Source organism: Ylistrum balloti, unplaced genomic scaffold (assembly GCF_031769215.1).
Source record: "Ylistrum balloti isolate Yb309-2 unplaced genomic scaffold, AGI_CSIRO_Ybal_v1 Utg369846, whole genome shotgun sequence".
Taxonomy (NCBI): domain Eukaryota; kingdom Metazoa; phylum Mollusca; class Bivalvia; order Pectinida; family Pectinidae; genus Ylistrum; species Ylistrum balloti.
In genome coordinates this window covers 704,803-722,212 of record NW_026782001.1, presented here as the reverse complement: position 1 = coordinate 722,212, position 17,410 = coordinate 704,803, and the positions used below count along the sequence as shown (strand labels likewise).

General features: G+C 34.5%; 1 protein-coding gene across 1 annotated transcript; it reads right to left on the bottom strand.

Annotated features, from left to right (window-relative positions):
• Positions 1–291: 291 nt before the first annotated feature.
• On the bottom strand, positions 292–1,167 carry LOC132545411 (uncharacterized). The gene has a single exon (XM_060209101.1). It carries the CDS (start codon positions 1,165–1,167, stop codon positions 292–294), a length of 876 nt encoding a protein of 291 aa, XP_060065084.1.
• Positions 1,168–17,410: the final 16,243 nt, after the last annotated feature.

The following is a 17,410-nucleotide window of genomic DNA, read 5'->3' as shown; positions in this document are numbered from 1 at the left end:
AGATGATACATCATATTTCCAAGGAAAACATCAAAACTTCAGACACTGGTACTCAAATTATCTTTATTAATATCCCTTTCCATCGATTAATGACTATTCCAAATACACGGTGTTTAACACTAAAAATTAAAGACTTACATGTAGTTTTTGATAAACTGTTCTTATATGCGTGCCATCAATATTATTTTCAATTCCATTTCAATTTGTTCCGGAGCTTATCGATGTTTTGTTAATACATTTGTATATTTTCCTATCTGTGTGTTTTTATTTGCTCCGTGATTCCATATTTCATCAGCACTTCCGGAATAAGCTGTTGTTTCCATTGCAGTACAAAGTGCAGCCCCATGGTGGCTTGAACGACTCGCCACTTTTCATATGCCTGCCCATATATGTACATCCCGTATCCTCACTTTCCGCTGGTTCTTCAACAGACGAAGATTCTTCAGCTGGTTCAGGTCTGGCTATCGGGTGGATGGGAACTTCTGGTTCAGGTGATTTCTCCGGCTGAGGGTGTTCCTCCGGCGTTGGCCTCTCCGTTGTAGATACTGTTGAATCGCTCCACATAAATGTCGTAGACTTTTCATTATTTGATTCAGATTCTTTAGATGACGAAGATGATAAATTATTTTCATGAAGCCGGAAAGCGGAAGCAGAGTTATCGTACTTGTCAGCTATACTGGAAGCGTACGGTTCAGCAAAACTGAGTGGTGTCGTCGGGGTTGTGTTGGGCAAGGTTGAAGATGTAGATGCGGAGTCTCTTTTATCAGATCTCTGCGAATTAAACTTCGTGTTTGAGTATCTTAATTCAGGTAGGTATCCTCTGCCTAACGAACCTGTCCAGGATCTAACAGATTTCGCTACGTTGACAGCATGTTGATACCCATACGTTTTCGTCGGTGACCAGGGTATTGCACCGTCCTGACCCGTACCTGCTCGAGTCAGAAACTCGAGTTGGTTGTAACCATTACAAACAAGAGCGAACTGTGGATACTGGTTAAGTACGTACACTTTGTCTGATTCTGGACATTTACATTGCCACGTCATATCCGGCATCACAAAACAATAAAACGCAGTGGGACTATTAGCACCGATACCTCTACTCGGAAAACAGTGACTGTTTTGTACAGTAAGTACCGACAGAACAAACCAAAACACGTAAGGAAACATTTCCAATGTGTTCCACAAATGTTTGTCGCCTTGTAGTCCACACCAGTGAGAATGAAAACTCCTAAACTTAGGTATAAATATTATAAATGTATTGGCCACTTTATTTGGGATCTAGGTTTTACGATTTCCTGTAAATAAAATATGAAAATATTTCTCAGGAGACCAGCTGTGAAATCTCAGTATATAATCTGATTATCATAATATGATTTAATTGATTCAGTGACGTGGTTCTACATAAACTGAAGTAATGTGAGTTTAAGTATCCAGATGTCCCCTCTCTTGACAGATAGTCCGGGAACAATCAATATGTAGTCAATCTATCACTATTATAATATAACTTAATATTTACAACTGAAGTTTATTACAGTTGAGTCCTGGCTCTTTTTCGGCTGATCACATGGGCAGTTTAGCTAAGGTAACCAGTAACACATAGGTCAGTATCCATCATTATTCCGGGTTATATACACACAAGGAAACATTCCATTTTGATATTTGTTCGTTTGTTTGTTTGTTTTTTAATTACGTGTAGGACCATTTGCACAGTTCTATCCGGGCCAACAGGGGTGATTAATTTAATTTTCAAAAGCTTGTTTGTAATTGTTGTAAAATAAACTTTAATTTTAACTGTCACATGTTTATTGTATGTATGAGAAGCATGTACACGCAAGAAACTTGTCATGACCGGAGACCAGAAAATCAAAGCCTCACATTTCATTTTACGTTTGTTAGCTCATTGTTAATTATATGTTGTACATCTAAATTCCAACGTATTTTCAATTTAACCAATATTTAAAGCGATAATATTAACTTTATATACTTATATTGCTATGTCAAATTCAATGAGCTAAACAAACAGCTTGACCATAAATCAAATCAACTGAATCCACTGTTCCCCTGATACACGTACAGATACTAGGATCGGTAAATTTGAGATTCTGATGTGTTTCTCAAACAGTTATATTTTCAGACACACACAAACACACAGAAAAAACAAACAATCCTCCCCCAGCCCCCCTCCTCCCCCCCCCCCCACCCAAAAACAAACAAACAAACAAAAACAAAAAATATAAAAATCCTCGATATTTTGATAATATACATTTTGTAAAAATGAACAGCAGTCACTTCGTCCAAAAGAGTTATCTTTCTTTAGTCCGTCTAACAGAAATAACAGGCTCTATAACTACACATGACTAATGCTGTATCAAACCATTCAATAGATAAGTAACAATCGATGATGTTTTGTAATTGAGAAATTAGACTAAAAATGTCTTTGATCAGGACCTGTGTCACAAATAACATAGACAAGTTCACTGTGTGTTTAACATTATGGCATGAAACGGGATGTAATAAGCGATAAACGTGAAAAAAGTTCTGAAGACGGAATCGGACTACTCAAATAAGCATAATTAAGTCCCTAGTGATAAAATAATGAATTTTCGTAGGGCTCGTGTTCTATTAAAATACATTATTTCGGAGACATATCGTCGGATCTCGTGAATAAATTAAACTCATTAAGATACGTCATCGGAGTTATCGGATAGATAGAACTCAATTAATCTACTAAAACCAATTTTGAAAAATTATCTTATTTACTCAATAAGACACATGATCAGAGTTTGATAAATAAAGCTCAATAAGACACATTATCAAAGTTAGTGGATAAATTAAACTCATTAAGATACGTCATCGGAGTTATCGGATAGATAGAACTCAATTAATCTACTAAAACCAATTTTAAATTCATTTCATTCGTGGACACACAATACTAACAAAATCAATTAAAATAAACACCAGCGAAAGTCAGACAGTTTTCTAGAGAACATTTGCATAAATCCTTTATTTTGAAGCTTAGTTAGGAAAAAATCAGGAGTTGTCTTCCTTCGTCCGACATTTCAGTGGCAGCAATATAGATACAATTTATCAGCTAAAAAGTCGTGTCAAAATCATTTGAATTTTTAGTGTGTAAATACGCTTGGAAAATTTCATTTTGAAACAAGAACGTTGAATTAAATGTAAGAACGACCTCAGTATAACGATGTGGCTCTGTATGACAGACTTCATGTGTTTTTGTTGGACTAGGAAATTTGAATCCAACGAAAACATGATCTTTCAAAGATAACCAGACTAATACAAATTATATCATTTAATGACTAAGACATGCTCGGAGTACCACGAAATCAAGGGAAATAGACACTACAATAATGAATGATTTATCAGTATTTGAGTGAAATCTCTGAACACCATTCATAAGATTTAACTAATTGTCTTAACGTTGTATAACCAGCAAACCTGAAATACTGAATTAATGAAAGGTTAACATTATCAAGATAATGGAATTGATTGTGTTTCGGTTGAAGGCAAAACATTGAGATAACACGATGAAATGCAGTGATAAACTGAAATATCACGCGGTAAAATTGTGAGAATGAATATTAAACATTTCTCCCTTTTTCAGTGATTGTTTGTACTTTTAAGATATTGACTTCCTCTTTTGTGCAGAAAAGAAATTCGAGAATTCCTGTGATAATTCGATTTTGCAATTAGCAGTGACAACGTGTCTCTTTACAACATGATTAAGCATTGTTAAAATGCTATGTAAGCTAAAATATTGTCAAAACAGCGATGTAATTAGACATAGCACCATCTGGAGTGAGACAAATGAGTCTTTCTTTAGAGTCTTTCAAATTATATTTCTGTCAGAAATAAGATACAGTTTATACGCCGTCAATATCACATAACTTTAATCGACATATGTCAGATTAATAATTACGTCCTCATCTCTTCGTTAAACTAAATCTTCAGGCAAATCTCTTATTTCACAAGTTCTGATGTATGAATGACGGGTGATACAAATTGATCGATCTTCTTCTTTATTGATTAATTCATCAACTTATTTATTCTTACATTTATCAATTTATTCATTTATTTACCTATTTATTCCATTTAATTTTCGATTTTATTGAGAAATACTCTATTATATTTGTTTGTCTGGTTTGAAGTTAGACAAGTTTGATTTTCGCTATAAAACGAGATATTTACACCATATATATACACCAGATATTTGAAGCCAAAGACGCTTACCTCTCAATAACATATGGTCTTTTTCTCCTTGTACTTTTCAGCTGTCATAACGTATTTCTTTGTTCATGTTTTACCCTTGGTTTTTTTTAATCATGGTAACATTTCTGCATCGTCTTAGTTTTTTTAATGCTATTTTATTTAACCCCATCGTATACTTCGGGACAGAGTTCAGAAGCATGTGTTTTCAAGATAATCTCCAGCCATTCACTTATACATTAAGGAAAGCAAACATTTGATATCATTTGAAAAAGGCTACAATGTTAAGTCTCACTCTTAAACAAAACGCCCTTCACACGATTATGTTGGCACTAGTATTCCAAAGTATCGTGGTGAGAGAAAAAACCAAATTTCTTACCGCTTGTTTCATTTTTTTTTTCATTAGTATTGACGACTCCGATGCAACATTTTCTTTTATTTTCTTTTTTCTTTTAAATTTGTAAAATAACTCCTTTTAAATGAAAATTACGTTTTCGCTCCGATACCTACAGTCATCATATTTTAAAGCCCATTTAATAAAATCATCGAAATGTTTTCCTTCAATGCTATCTTAAAGTTCATAAGTAAGTGTTCTTCTTGTGGAATGGAAGCAAGTTGTTGTAAAAGTAAAGAGGAGAGAGGCGGGAAAATGTTGATACAGGCAGTGAGAGTAACGAAGTGCTGACTGTGAATAAACTATTGTACAAGCAATGAGAAGAACAGATCAAGTATTGAAAGATATTAAATGATGGCACAGACAATGATAGTGACAAAACACGTGTAAAATATGAACAAATGATGGCACAGACAATGATAGTGACAAAACAAGTGTAAAATATTAACCAATGATGACACAGAAAATGATAGTGACAAAACAGGTGCAAAATATGAACAAATGATGGCACAGGCAATGATAGTGACAAAACACGTGTAAAATATGAACAAATGATGTCACAGGCAATGATAGTGACAAAACAGGTGCAAAATATGAACAAATGATGGCACAGACAATGATGGTGACAAAACACTTGTAAAATATGAACAAATAATGTCACAGGCAATGATAGTGACAAAACAGGTGCAAAATATGAACAAATGATGGCACAGGCAATGATAGAGACAAAGCAGGTGTAAAATATGAACCAATGATGGCACAGGCAATGATAGTGACAAAACAGGTGCAAAATATGAACAAATGATGGCACAGAAAATCATAGTGAGAAAGCAGGTTTAAAATATGAACCAATGATAGCACAGAAAATGATAGTGACAAAACAGGTGCAAAATATGAATCAATGATGGCACAGACAATGATAGTGAAAAAACGAGTGTAAAATATGAACCAATGATGACACAGACAATGATAGTGACAAAACAGGTGCAAAATATAAACAAATGATGGCACAGGCAATGATAGTGGCAAAGCACATGTAAAATATGAACAAATAATGTCACAGGCAATGATAGTGACAAAACAGGTGCAAAATATGAATCAATGATGGCACAGGCAATGATGGTGACAAAGCATATGTAAAATATGAACAAATAATGTCACAGGCAATGATAGTGACAAAACAAGAGTAAAATATGAACAAATGATGTGGAGGCAATACAGGTGACAAGCAATGAATACAACGAAGGAAGTGCTGAAGAATTATACAAAAGACAAACAAGTGAATCACACCTTTCAATACAACTTTAGAGGTAGATACAGTCGAGTCAAACATTTAATCCTGTCCTTCTAAGATTCGTTAGTAATGCCAAGGGCCTGAAATTTAAACGTAGGAGGTGACTGAAGAAAATTTAAATTGATCGAAAGAAATTTCAAAATTTAGATAGGGAGGTGTACTAGCCCTATAATGTAATAAATTTCATATCCCTGACAATTTCATAAGAGCGTTACGTACATGTGTATATTGTGAACAGCGCCGGAATTTGAAGGAATTAAAACGTGGCATGAGGTTACCGCCGACCTCACAGGCAATGAGACGAACGTGGCAAGTGCTGAAAGTGAACAAAGGATTTTACAATCAACGGAGGGAATACAGGAAATGTTTCAGGTGAACAAATGAGAATAAATGCAGTTCCATAGGTAAACATAATGGCTCCGGAACACAGTGTGAGGGAGAACGAATACAGGAGTACAAAACTGTATAAAACAGAACGACGTACCTAGACAACAGTAATATAAAACTTCGTCTGGACTGCGGGAGGACAATATCACTTGTCATTATGTTATTTTGATAGTGGAGTGAAAGGCCGTCTTTAGCCGAGATGAATAGGTTTGTTGACAGGTAGAGTTGTAATGGGTCCTACGAAATGCTTACTATCATCATCGTGATTGGGTATCAGGTTGGTATTTATACATTTTCATCGGCAGTCAAAGAGATTGTTTGTTTATTAAATTACTAATGATTGTGATGTTTTTTATTACCTCTTCAACAGTCAACCGCAGTATGTGTAAAATAATTGCAAATTAATGACGTCATAGCCAATGGTCTGCCATATAAGTAATGAAAGTGATATCGTGAAACCAATCACAAAATAATATTGTACTAAAATATGATATTTTATGTATAATCAGAAAGTCACAATATCACACAAATATCAGATATTTTGTATGTATAATCAGAGAATATACAAATATCAGTCTTACAATATCACACAAATATACAAATATCAGTATACTTAACACGGATTGTAGACTGGAACTAACAACATAGGATTACACGGACTAACAAATATCAGTATACTTAACACGGATTGTAGACTGGAACTAACAACATAGGGTATTACACGGACTCAGAGAATATACAAATATCAGTATACTTAACACGGATTGTAGACAGGAACTAACAACATAGGGTATTACACGGACACAGAGAATATACAAATAGTAATATACTTAACACGGATTGTAGACAGGAACTAACAACATAGGGTATCACACGGACTCAGAGAATATACAAATAGTAATATACTTAACACGGATTGTAGACAGGAACTAACAACATAGGGTATTACACGGACTCAGAGAATATACAAATATCAGTATACTTAACACGGATTGTAGACTGGAACTAACAACATAGGGTATCACACGGACTCAGAGAATATACAAATATCAGTATACTTAACACGGATTGTAGACTTGAAATATATTACACGGACTCAGAGAATATACAAATAGTAATATACTTAACACGGATTGTAGACAGGAACTAACAACATAGGGTATTACACGGACTCAGAGAATATACAAATGGAACATAATGCGACTTGAAATATAAGCGGTACGCGAGACAGCAGAAATATGTAACAACATAATACGTAGACAATTAGAAAGATTTAGCAGGTAGAACTGTTTTTGTTGATCAGTAAGTTGTCTCCTTTGATATTTAAACTGTTATTTTGCGTTCAAATAAAACGGCTTAGAACCTTGTTATGACTCACAGACAGGGTTTGAGATAGAAGTCATAAATGGAAAGCAAGCTAGCATAGTTATTCTCGGAGAAACTTGATTTCACTGGACAATGATTGTATTTCTAAACAAAAACTACTTGTTCTAGTTTGAACGCCTACAGCCAGGTTTATGTAGCATTTATACATTAAGTAGCAATGAAATTTTTATGCAAATTGTTTTGATTCAATTGGTATTGACTTCAAGCTTTACAGAAGTCAGTAAAGCTGTAGACTTCCGACAAAGGTTTGTCCAATTCCGTTGTTTTAAGGTCCGCACAGCATTAATTTTTTTTCTGTCGTGAAATACCAAAGTGTGTTTTTCTATTGATATTTATCTTTTGATGGTATCCTTTAACTGTTACGTCTGGGCTTGGTTGTTATGGGATGTTCTATGTCGGTTCCATTCATCATTTATTTACCGACGGCACATCCGATCTGCTGTTGTGTTTAACGACAGTGGCGTTCAAAGTCACAGCCAGGCTGACAGTGTATATCTCAATTGATCCTAACATATGGCTCATCCCGACTCAGTAGGTATGGACTGGTCATGGACCTAGCAGATATGTAAAGGGTAAACCATGTATAAAAGAGTAAACCATTTATAAAGGGTAAACCATCTGTAAGGGGTAAATGAACCAATGTGTAAAAACCCTTAAAGAAGAATACATGATATTGATACAACGAATTTATCTAGATACATGTACATTATTTATCAATTGACTTTTTTCGTTGTGTTTTGTTTTCCTTTTTCCTTACAATATTTATATCAGATGGATTGAGTAAGACAATTGACATATAAGACTATCTATATAAGTTGATTATTGATACAAGTACGATGAATTTACTTTATGAAGATAAGATTAAAAATATAAATGACACAGACATTTGATACTTTTGATATAACTAACACCAGATTTCCCATACAACCTTTCCTGTTTATTTCTGCCTTTGTGATAGTATCCATTTTGCAAATAGATTAACGCATTACTCATTTCCGGCAGGGGGAGGTTACTCTAAGGTGCGTTAATCTTGAATAAAAGCATTCATTTTTTAAGTTTCAGCTTAATTTGTGTCATTTTTATTTTGATTACACATTTATCTCGTGAAGAAAAACTTGGAATCTTTTGAAGATCCCGTAATAGGATATTTCATTACAGTTATTACTGCGGTAGTACAGGAGCCGTTCTTGGTATCCAGGACAGATAAACAGTTTATCACCTTTGTTTCAGAGAGAAGAAAACATTTCCCGATACACGCAATACATAATACTCTGTAATCAATGTTAGCTATAATTAAGGCCAGTGATCTTTGGTAAAATTATAACGAACCTTTATCGTTTGTTATCAAAGGTTACACAACTTGTTTTCAAGGTGACTTTTATCATTTGATCGCTAGCTTTGTCAAAACCACACAATAAATAATATACAAGCGCGATATGGGATTATATTTGATCTGTGACTTATTTAGCCTAAACCATGTTTGAAATGCCAGCTTTAATTACACGTTAACGGGAATAACTTCAAGACCATTCACAATATGTTATCAATTGGTGCGTGGTCACAAACCAGTCCTTGCTGTAGACGACTCTCCTAGGATGGTAACCATAACACGCTCTCCCACACTTCTCAGGTGCTCTCTCGCCTTCGCTAGTGAAAGCAAAATCTGCTTTCCAATGGGAAAAAACGACTAAATCGATTTTTGACGTCATTAATCACAGTTGGCTATATGTAACAATAGAATATTGGAAAAAGTGATCTTATTTCGACATGCATTTCACAGGTCAAAGGTCAGTTTGTTGTCCGACAGCAACTTTCAATGTCTCACTATTGGAGAGTGTGTGAGAGAAATAATCGCTCCTTGTGATAAGGAATAAGAGAGATTTACACGGATCTGTTCCGTGGAGATATCTCTATTCAGGTGTAAGAATTTGAATGGTCAGAACGAGGCTTGGATAATTTTTCTCACTAGATTAACAAATTGTTAGTTGTGTTGAATCTTTTTCATCATCAATGTCCCATGAGATGTGAGTCGAAATTGATGACGTATCAATTTGGGACATGGCAAAGCCACATAAAATGATGACGACACCCACTGTGAGTAGCGTCATATTAGCTGATTATTTTTCTCCATGGGGAAAAGACAGATAATTTTCCTCCACCAAAACCAAAATTCGCTTGTCAGGTATGGGAGAGAAGTTATCCCTTGTGATAAAATTATGATTAATATTTGGCTTTCCAAAGATTCATTTATATCGTAGAAGGCCTGGGTCGCCGGATCGGAGACTCTACCGAAAAGATGACGTTCTTGCTACCAATACTTCTTTGATTTTCTGTTAAAGAAACCAATCATAGGAGGACCATCATAATGCAGACATAGTACCTGGAACACTAGCTTGTCGGAATCCATCTATAGGACAAGCGACCAAACTAATTTTACTGTTAATTAGTAATTAGTACTGTTAATCTTATATAAGAACGTAGGTCTGAGCACCAGAGCATAGTCCAACTAAGGCTAGGGTATGGCAACTAAAATCAGCGACTTAACATAATTACCTCCCCTTCCATTTGTGTTGCCTATATTGTTATTGTTAACCTTATTATGATTATGATACTGCCTTATAAACAGCGCTGTTTTCCTTTGATGTTATAAGCATTTTATCATGGAGATGTTCCATTAGAGAAAGTAATCATTTATATTTTCAATATGTGAAAACGTTTTAGGTTGAAATAATTCTAAACTTCACTAGATAGAGTGTTGAATTATCTGTGTTACATCACCTCTTACGCTTTCGATAGATAGACATATAGAATCATTTCCTTTTTTTATATGTTGACAATCATTTTAGAGAATTTGTGATACTTGAATGACCAGGTAAATGATATCAAGTGGACACAATGACTTCTTTTGTTCCTTTCTTTTAAATTAATGAAAACATTAAAGAGTATACAATTTAGAAACGAAAAGATAAACTTGAAAGAACCATTATTTTATTAAGTGATCGCAGACGATGTCTTATCTCCACTTTTTGAATGTTTCACAGAATTACTTCGTGCTTAAAGAGATTGGGGATAAATGTCAAGCCCTTCTGAAAAGCAATTCAGGTTCACAGTAATGTTTGTTGTGTGTAACTATTTTTTGGACACAGACATGGAATCTCGAGTCACAAAAAATGTTTAATATATTTAGTGTTATGAGAAACTCAGGGTCACTGAAATGCTTACTTTTCAGAGAAACTCAATGTCACAGTAATGTTTAGTCTTTAAAGCAACGCAATTACTGCAATGTTTAAGTGTTTATGGCAACACAAGGCCACCAAGGTCACAGTAATGTCTAATGTTTAAAACAACTCTGGGTCAGAGTTCTGAGTTTTCAGAAACACGTGGTCACGATTGTAAATCACTTAGTCGCTTTAATGATAACTTTTAGAGTAGATCGATGTTTAAATCTTTAAAGGGACACAGTCACTGCAATATTTAAGTGTTAATTCCCATTCATGATCACACTAAGAGAACTTGCAGAAACAAATTTCTATAAGTTTAATCATGTCAGTGTCGCTATAATGATTCAAAGTTGGAGGAACTTATCATCTATGACAATGTAACTTTTTTATATATTTTTTTTTACATTTACCAGCGACATTCAATATGTAAAATGATGAAAGTAAAATCTCTGTTTGTAACAGTGAGTTTATTACAGAAAGGAACACGCCATTCATGGATAACCATATGTATTAAACTTTGTCAGATACATATGAATTACGTACATTTGGTCATATAAGGCCATATAAGGACTTGTAAAAAGGAAAAAAGTGATTGCGGTGCCAAAATACAAAATTTCATTAAAAAACACAAATATAAATATATTCCAGCCTATAAACGCCTACTCAAAGCGAACATATACTGGTGGTAACTGTCACTGAAAGCTGATTCTTTACCAACAATTGAAAAAATATCAGATTTCCATTCAGTGTTGTCTCTCTGTTTCAATAAAAGTTCTTGTTTTGTGTTGTGTGTTAGTATTCTGCTATTTTTTTCTTCAAATCATCTCTAAATAGACCTGCTTTAACGTGTGAATTATCTATGTATCTGTTTGGATGTCGTTCAGGAGAAACAGCACGCCCTGGTGCAGTAAGATAGACTAATTATTCGGCCAGTTATCGGCTGTCTCTGATAGCGATTCCAGTGTGTGCCGACTCGGCAGTGTTAAATCGATGTTCTTAAACAGGAATTGTCCACGTGCTAGCTCGCACGCTTTGACGCGCAACTTACGCAATAAATAAGTGATAAAACTTGGACATTCGAGATGCTTTAATCGTAATTATCGCACGTTCGGCAGATTTACGACATTTCTATGTGGAAAAAAGTTGTCCAGTACTCTCATGAATATTGCAGGATGGTCAGCCTAAGTATATGACGTTCCGCCACAAGGAAAGGTTAAATGGTTAATTTGCATTCCCTTGTTGCTAATAGGAAAACTAGAATGTCATTTGTAGGCAATCGGACGAGCGCATGTCATTTATGATTAGGCATTTGTTTCTTGTCAGATGTTCCTGATAAATGCACACTATTGCGTTATATAGTAGACATTTTGAATATCTGTTACCTGATCGTCTGAAAGAAAAAAACCATTAGCCAGTAGATAATTGTGATTTTAATTACACCATCTAAAGGTTTACAGACCTACAACAAATCAGGAAGCTGATTTTTGTAATTCTGATTTATGTTTTTTAGAGTTAGTGATGGTCGTCAATATTGTTAATGATAACTAAGGAAATTAGTCCAGAAGAAAGAACGCTCATCAACATATACACTGTCCGATTATTGAAATGTTCTGAAACTGTCACGAGAATCAATAAAGGGATATCACATTTGATACTAAGTCTAGTGTCTATTGTCATTTCGAACAGCCGACCTGATTTTTTAACTGCTCGTTTCGGGCAGGTTGTGTATAGGAATTTACGAGAGTGCTGTTCCGATTGTCAATTTCGGTTTATTCTGGTAGCGGATTAACCAGATAAACATGAACACGTTTTAATCAAGTTTATAAATCTTAATATGTAATTTAAAAGGTTACCTTCAGGCATCGTTTTTCATCGTAAATTTATGAAGATTAAAAATCAATGTTTATATTCGTGATTTTAATGATTTGGAAAACTTATTTTTATTATAGTATATTTAAATTATTTTACAATGTTATAATGTTTGTTATAATCTGACATAGAATGCAGAGCAGAGTCCCAATAAAAAGTCCTACTGTAACACTGTGACATGTTACAAAGTACTTATATCATTAGAAGATACAAACACTTATATCACTGTCAGTCATCCAACTATAACATTATACTCAAAGTGGGCAATTCTATATATGGCAGTAAAATGTGTGACAACAGCTGCAAACTGGATCATGCTTGGATGAACTTTAAATTGATTAAAGAAATTGAATTATATATCAAATCAAAAAATTACAATGATACCTTTATATTTCAAGTGGATGCGTTTTATTCCTTAGCAAATGCCGTGACACTTAGAACAATTTTAGAGAAAATGATAGACTTATAAAATATAATCTGTGTTATACTGTAATCTGGCCTATTGTATACACGTAGATGTAAAGATGAAAAGACATGCAGTATTTTATAATCACGGGTTGCTTTATGTAGATATTACCTGGATTCGATTGTAAAATCATATATCTGTTATCATTTTCAATGCTTTATATTAGAACTTTATATATACATGTCTCATCTGTATACAATTTGTCCGAGACAGAACACGATTCTCAATACCACAGGGATTATATTAATATTAAGTGATTTTTTTTTTAATTTTGATAACAAACATGATGTTGATTGGCGATAGGATGTGAATTAGAATGAAAAAATAATTTTCGTCTCGTTAAAAGGTTGCAGGATTTTGCAGCTTCTCATAAAGTAGCGATTGTACAAAGAATAAATTCTAATAATTTGTCAAAAAATCCTGATGTTAATTAACTTAAATCATGAGAAACATTGAAATGTGCAGAAATCAAAGTATCTTAAATCGATACATGTATATTCAACATATGCTTGAAGTATAACGAAATAACTAGGGAAAGGGCAATGGAAGCTAAGGACATTATGTTATGAACTATAGTTAACAACAATGCTACAGAGACCCCCATGTTTTAAGCAGATTGCGATGCCTTAACTATAACAGGTTCAGGCATGTCTATGGTAGGCGACATTAAGTCAAAGACAATGTCTCCTTAGTAACGAGTATTTCTATATCAAAACGGCAAAATTGTATAATATGCGCTGATGTAGTTCAATATGATTGTAAATGTGTTGATAACTTTGATCCTGTGATAAAACCAGATAAATATTTGAAGCAGGTCCAAATCTGTTGTTTAAATTAAATTCCTTTAATTCAAAATCACCAGATCACGATGTGGCACTGTTCAAAAATATCAGTCGTTACAAATTGGGTGAATCTTTACGAGTTTAATTAAATCCAGGATGTTTCTCCAGTGAAATAGAACAGTTTCACACGAAATTTCAACATCAACAACAAAATTTCATCCATCTAACCATGCCCTCCCTGTTCCTTAACCTTTCGCATGGGCGAAATCTTTAGCTATCACCAATGTTTTATTCGAAGGATGAAAAAAAAAACAAAAAAAAAAAAAAACACACACTAATAAACATCAGGAGGATTGCAGCATAAGAGTACAAATTTAATTTCTACTCGGGGTTAATGGTTAGATTACAACCCCGCTAAATGCTCTAGTACACCCCGTGGAAGGTTTATATGGTATATCTAAAGACAATGTACAGAGACAGGAATGACTCCGAAAGGGCAACTGCGTTCCCGAATGTAAACTTATAATGTCAATCAATTGTTTCAGATTTTTGTGAAATGTTGTTGGAAATGTTTCTTGCGAGAGATGCAATTTAAACTTTTGATTTTTCATTTAGTGATCAATCACATCAATTGATCGTTATTTGGTTTCTCTTCTTTCTGTCATCTTTTTGAAGACATCATGACGCCATATTTAAAAAGTCAACGCCCACTCTGTTGTACATGAATGAATTACGACCTCAGTATGACCTAGAATGTTTCATATATCAAGTCAATAGGTTTAAAATCCTATAAATATCTGTTGGTCTCTACAATAATACCACAGATGCAATAATAAAAAAATGTTGATGCTTTCGGTTCTATAAACTCACTTTCCATGGTCAAATTATGAGAAATGCGGAAGTGTTTTACTTCTGGCACTGTCAAATGTTCAGAAGGCTGAAATCGGTTAAACTGTCAATTAATCCTTTTAGCTTCCAAACACCACCAGCAAATGACTCGAAGTTACAAATACGCCAATATCAAAATCATTGCCCTTCAGCTCTCATCGACACTTTCTGTAGGAGTGAAATCACATTTCACTAGAAACAACAAACATAAGGCATTTTATATTGTACGTCGGTCGCGTGCAGTGATTAGACACTCTTAGTATTGAATGGAGACCGGATATTGAGGGTTGGTCCTGACTATCCTATCACGGCGAGGTATCTGATACATGTAAATCTACTTTCAGTTTTAAGTTTAAATGACGGACAAAATCACATGTCAGCTCTATTGTTAACTTTTTAAAAATGTATTTCCGGCGTAACTGTTTTTCTCCGAAAATCTAGCAATGCCTTGAATAATTAATTATACAGAGGACAAATGATAAGATAGCGCCTCTCTGTAAATCTTAATTAATGCAATGTTACCAAATACTGATAAGTCTTCTAAACGAAGTTGAGGATTTTTTGTTTATGCCCCTCCTTTTTTAACAAACCAACCGGCATTAAGTATCTATAAATCGATGTATTTATTGTTTAATGCATGAAATTTACGTTTTCTTGTAATTGAATGAAAACTGATTCAACGTAGGCTTCAGATACAATGTAATTCATATATATCACACATTCAGATGGATTGGCTTCGTGTTAGTGTTGTAGCAACTGTTTTAGATTTTAATATCATATATTTTTCATCAAAAGTATATATTATTGACAAAATCGAGACATGTGGCACGATTTCTTGTTTGAATCTATACATCTACAGAACCGTGATTTTATCTACATACTTTTTTTTATCTACTTAAGAACATAAGTAACTCGCCTATAAATAGAAAAGAAGGTAGCTTGCTACTTGAGAAAATAGGAAATGATAATTTCCTGGTGTTTTCAAAGTGAACCCTTGATTGTAACTTCCGGGTCGTTTAAAAGCTTTGCAACACTGAAACGCGCATAAGATCCCAACAATGGCGGATTGCCGTTGATCAGACGACCTGGCCCCACTTGTATAAAACATCTCAACTTGAGATTTCCTCAAGTCGAGATTTTCCTCAGCTAATATCTCCTTGAAAATATCTTGTATGAAAATTCCTCAAGGAATTTCAGGACATCCTAGCCGATGACTTCCTCCTGTTCCTTGAGAAAATTTTATACAAGCCGTTTTTGAGGAGATATCAACTGAGGAAAATCTCGACTTGAGGAAATCTCAAATTGAGATGTTTTATACAAGTGGGGCCTGGACCTTAATAGTGTCGACATATACTTGGGCAAGTGAACCTTGTACAGTTTCCACGTGCGGTGTACAGTGTCCACGTGCGGTCAGATAACCTAACTTATTCGAGATGCACTCGAATAAGCTGTGGATTAGTCGCTAGAATGAGTAGCATAACAAACCGGCTTATTGTATATATAATTTCATCGCTCCAACGAAGAGGGAAGGCTTATTAAGGGAAGGCTTATTGTCATTTTGAGGCTAACCAACAATGTGTATTTATACATGTATATCAATGCCTTTCATGTATAAGACATGAAAGTTGCGTTTTAAAAAGTGCTTGCTTGGATATTGAACATAGGATACAGATACAGTATTATAGATATACATACAGTTAAACACTAATCCGGCTTGTACCGGTTGATAAAGTCAGATAATTCGGCATCGTGTAATATTTAGTATTGCTTCCCTTTTGATTTTAGATCATTTATTTTCATCCTGCAATCAACAATTTACAATGTTGACAAGAAAGGAAGTTGTGGCTTGTTTTTTTTTTTATTATTATTATTTTATCGACTGTTTGCTCAAAAGTACATATACGGCAAATCCAGTGTGCAGCGAGCTACGTAAGGAAAATGTAGCGTTCCTGGCCCCACTTGTATAAAACATCTCAACTTGAGATTTCCTCAAGTCGAGATTTTCCTCAGCTAATATCTCCTTGAAAATATCTTGTATGAAAATTCCTCAAGGAATTTCAGGACATCCTAGCCGATGACTTCCCCCTGTTCCTTGAGAAAATTTTATACAAGCCGTTTTTGAGGAGATATCAACTGAGGAAAATCTCGACTTGAGGAAATCTCAAGTTGAGATGTTTTATACAAGTGAGGCCTGGAGTTTTCAAGTAATCGACTTCTGTCCCTTGTTAAAACCTATACAGCTATGGTTTATCGACTGTTTACTTAGCAGTATATACATGAAAAACGTGGTATGTAACTTGCTACTTAGGAAAAAATAGGCGCAGAATTTCTGCCGTCACCTTCGATTTGCTGAAACCTACTTTTAACGTCATCTTTTATATGGTGAAACATAACGAAATATGGCAGAATGGATGGTAACGTAACATAGTTAATTCCTAGATCAGGCCAGTCAACTTTTCATACGAAATGGCCGCCAAACGCAGCCTTCTGATTGGTAGA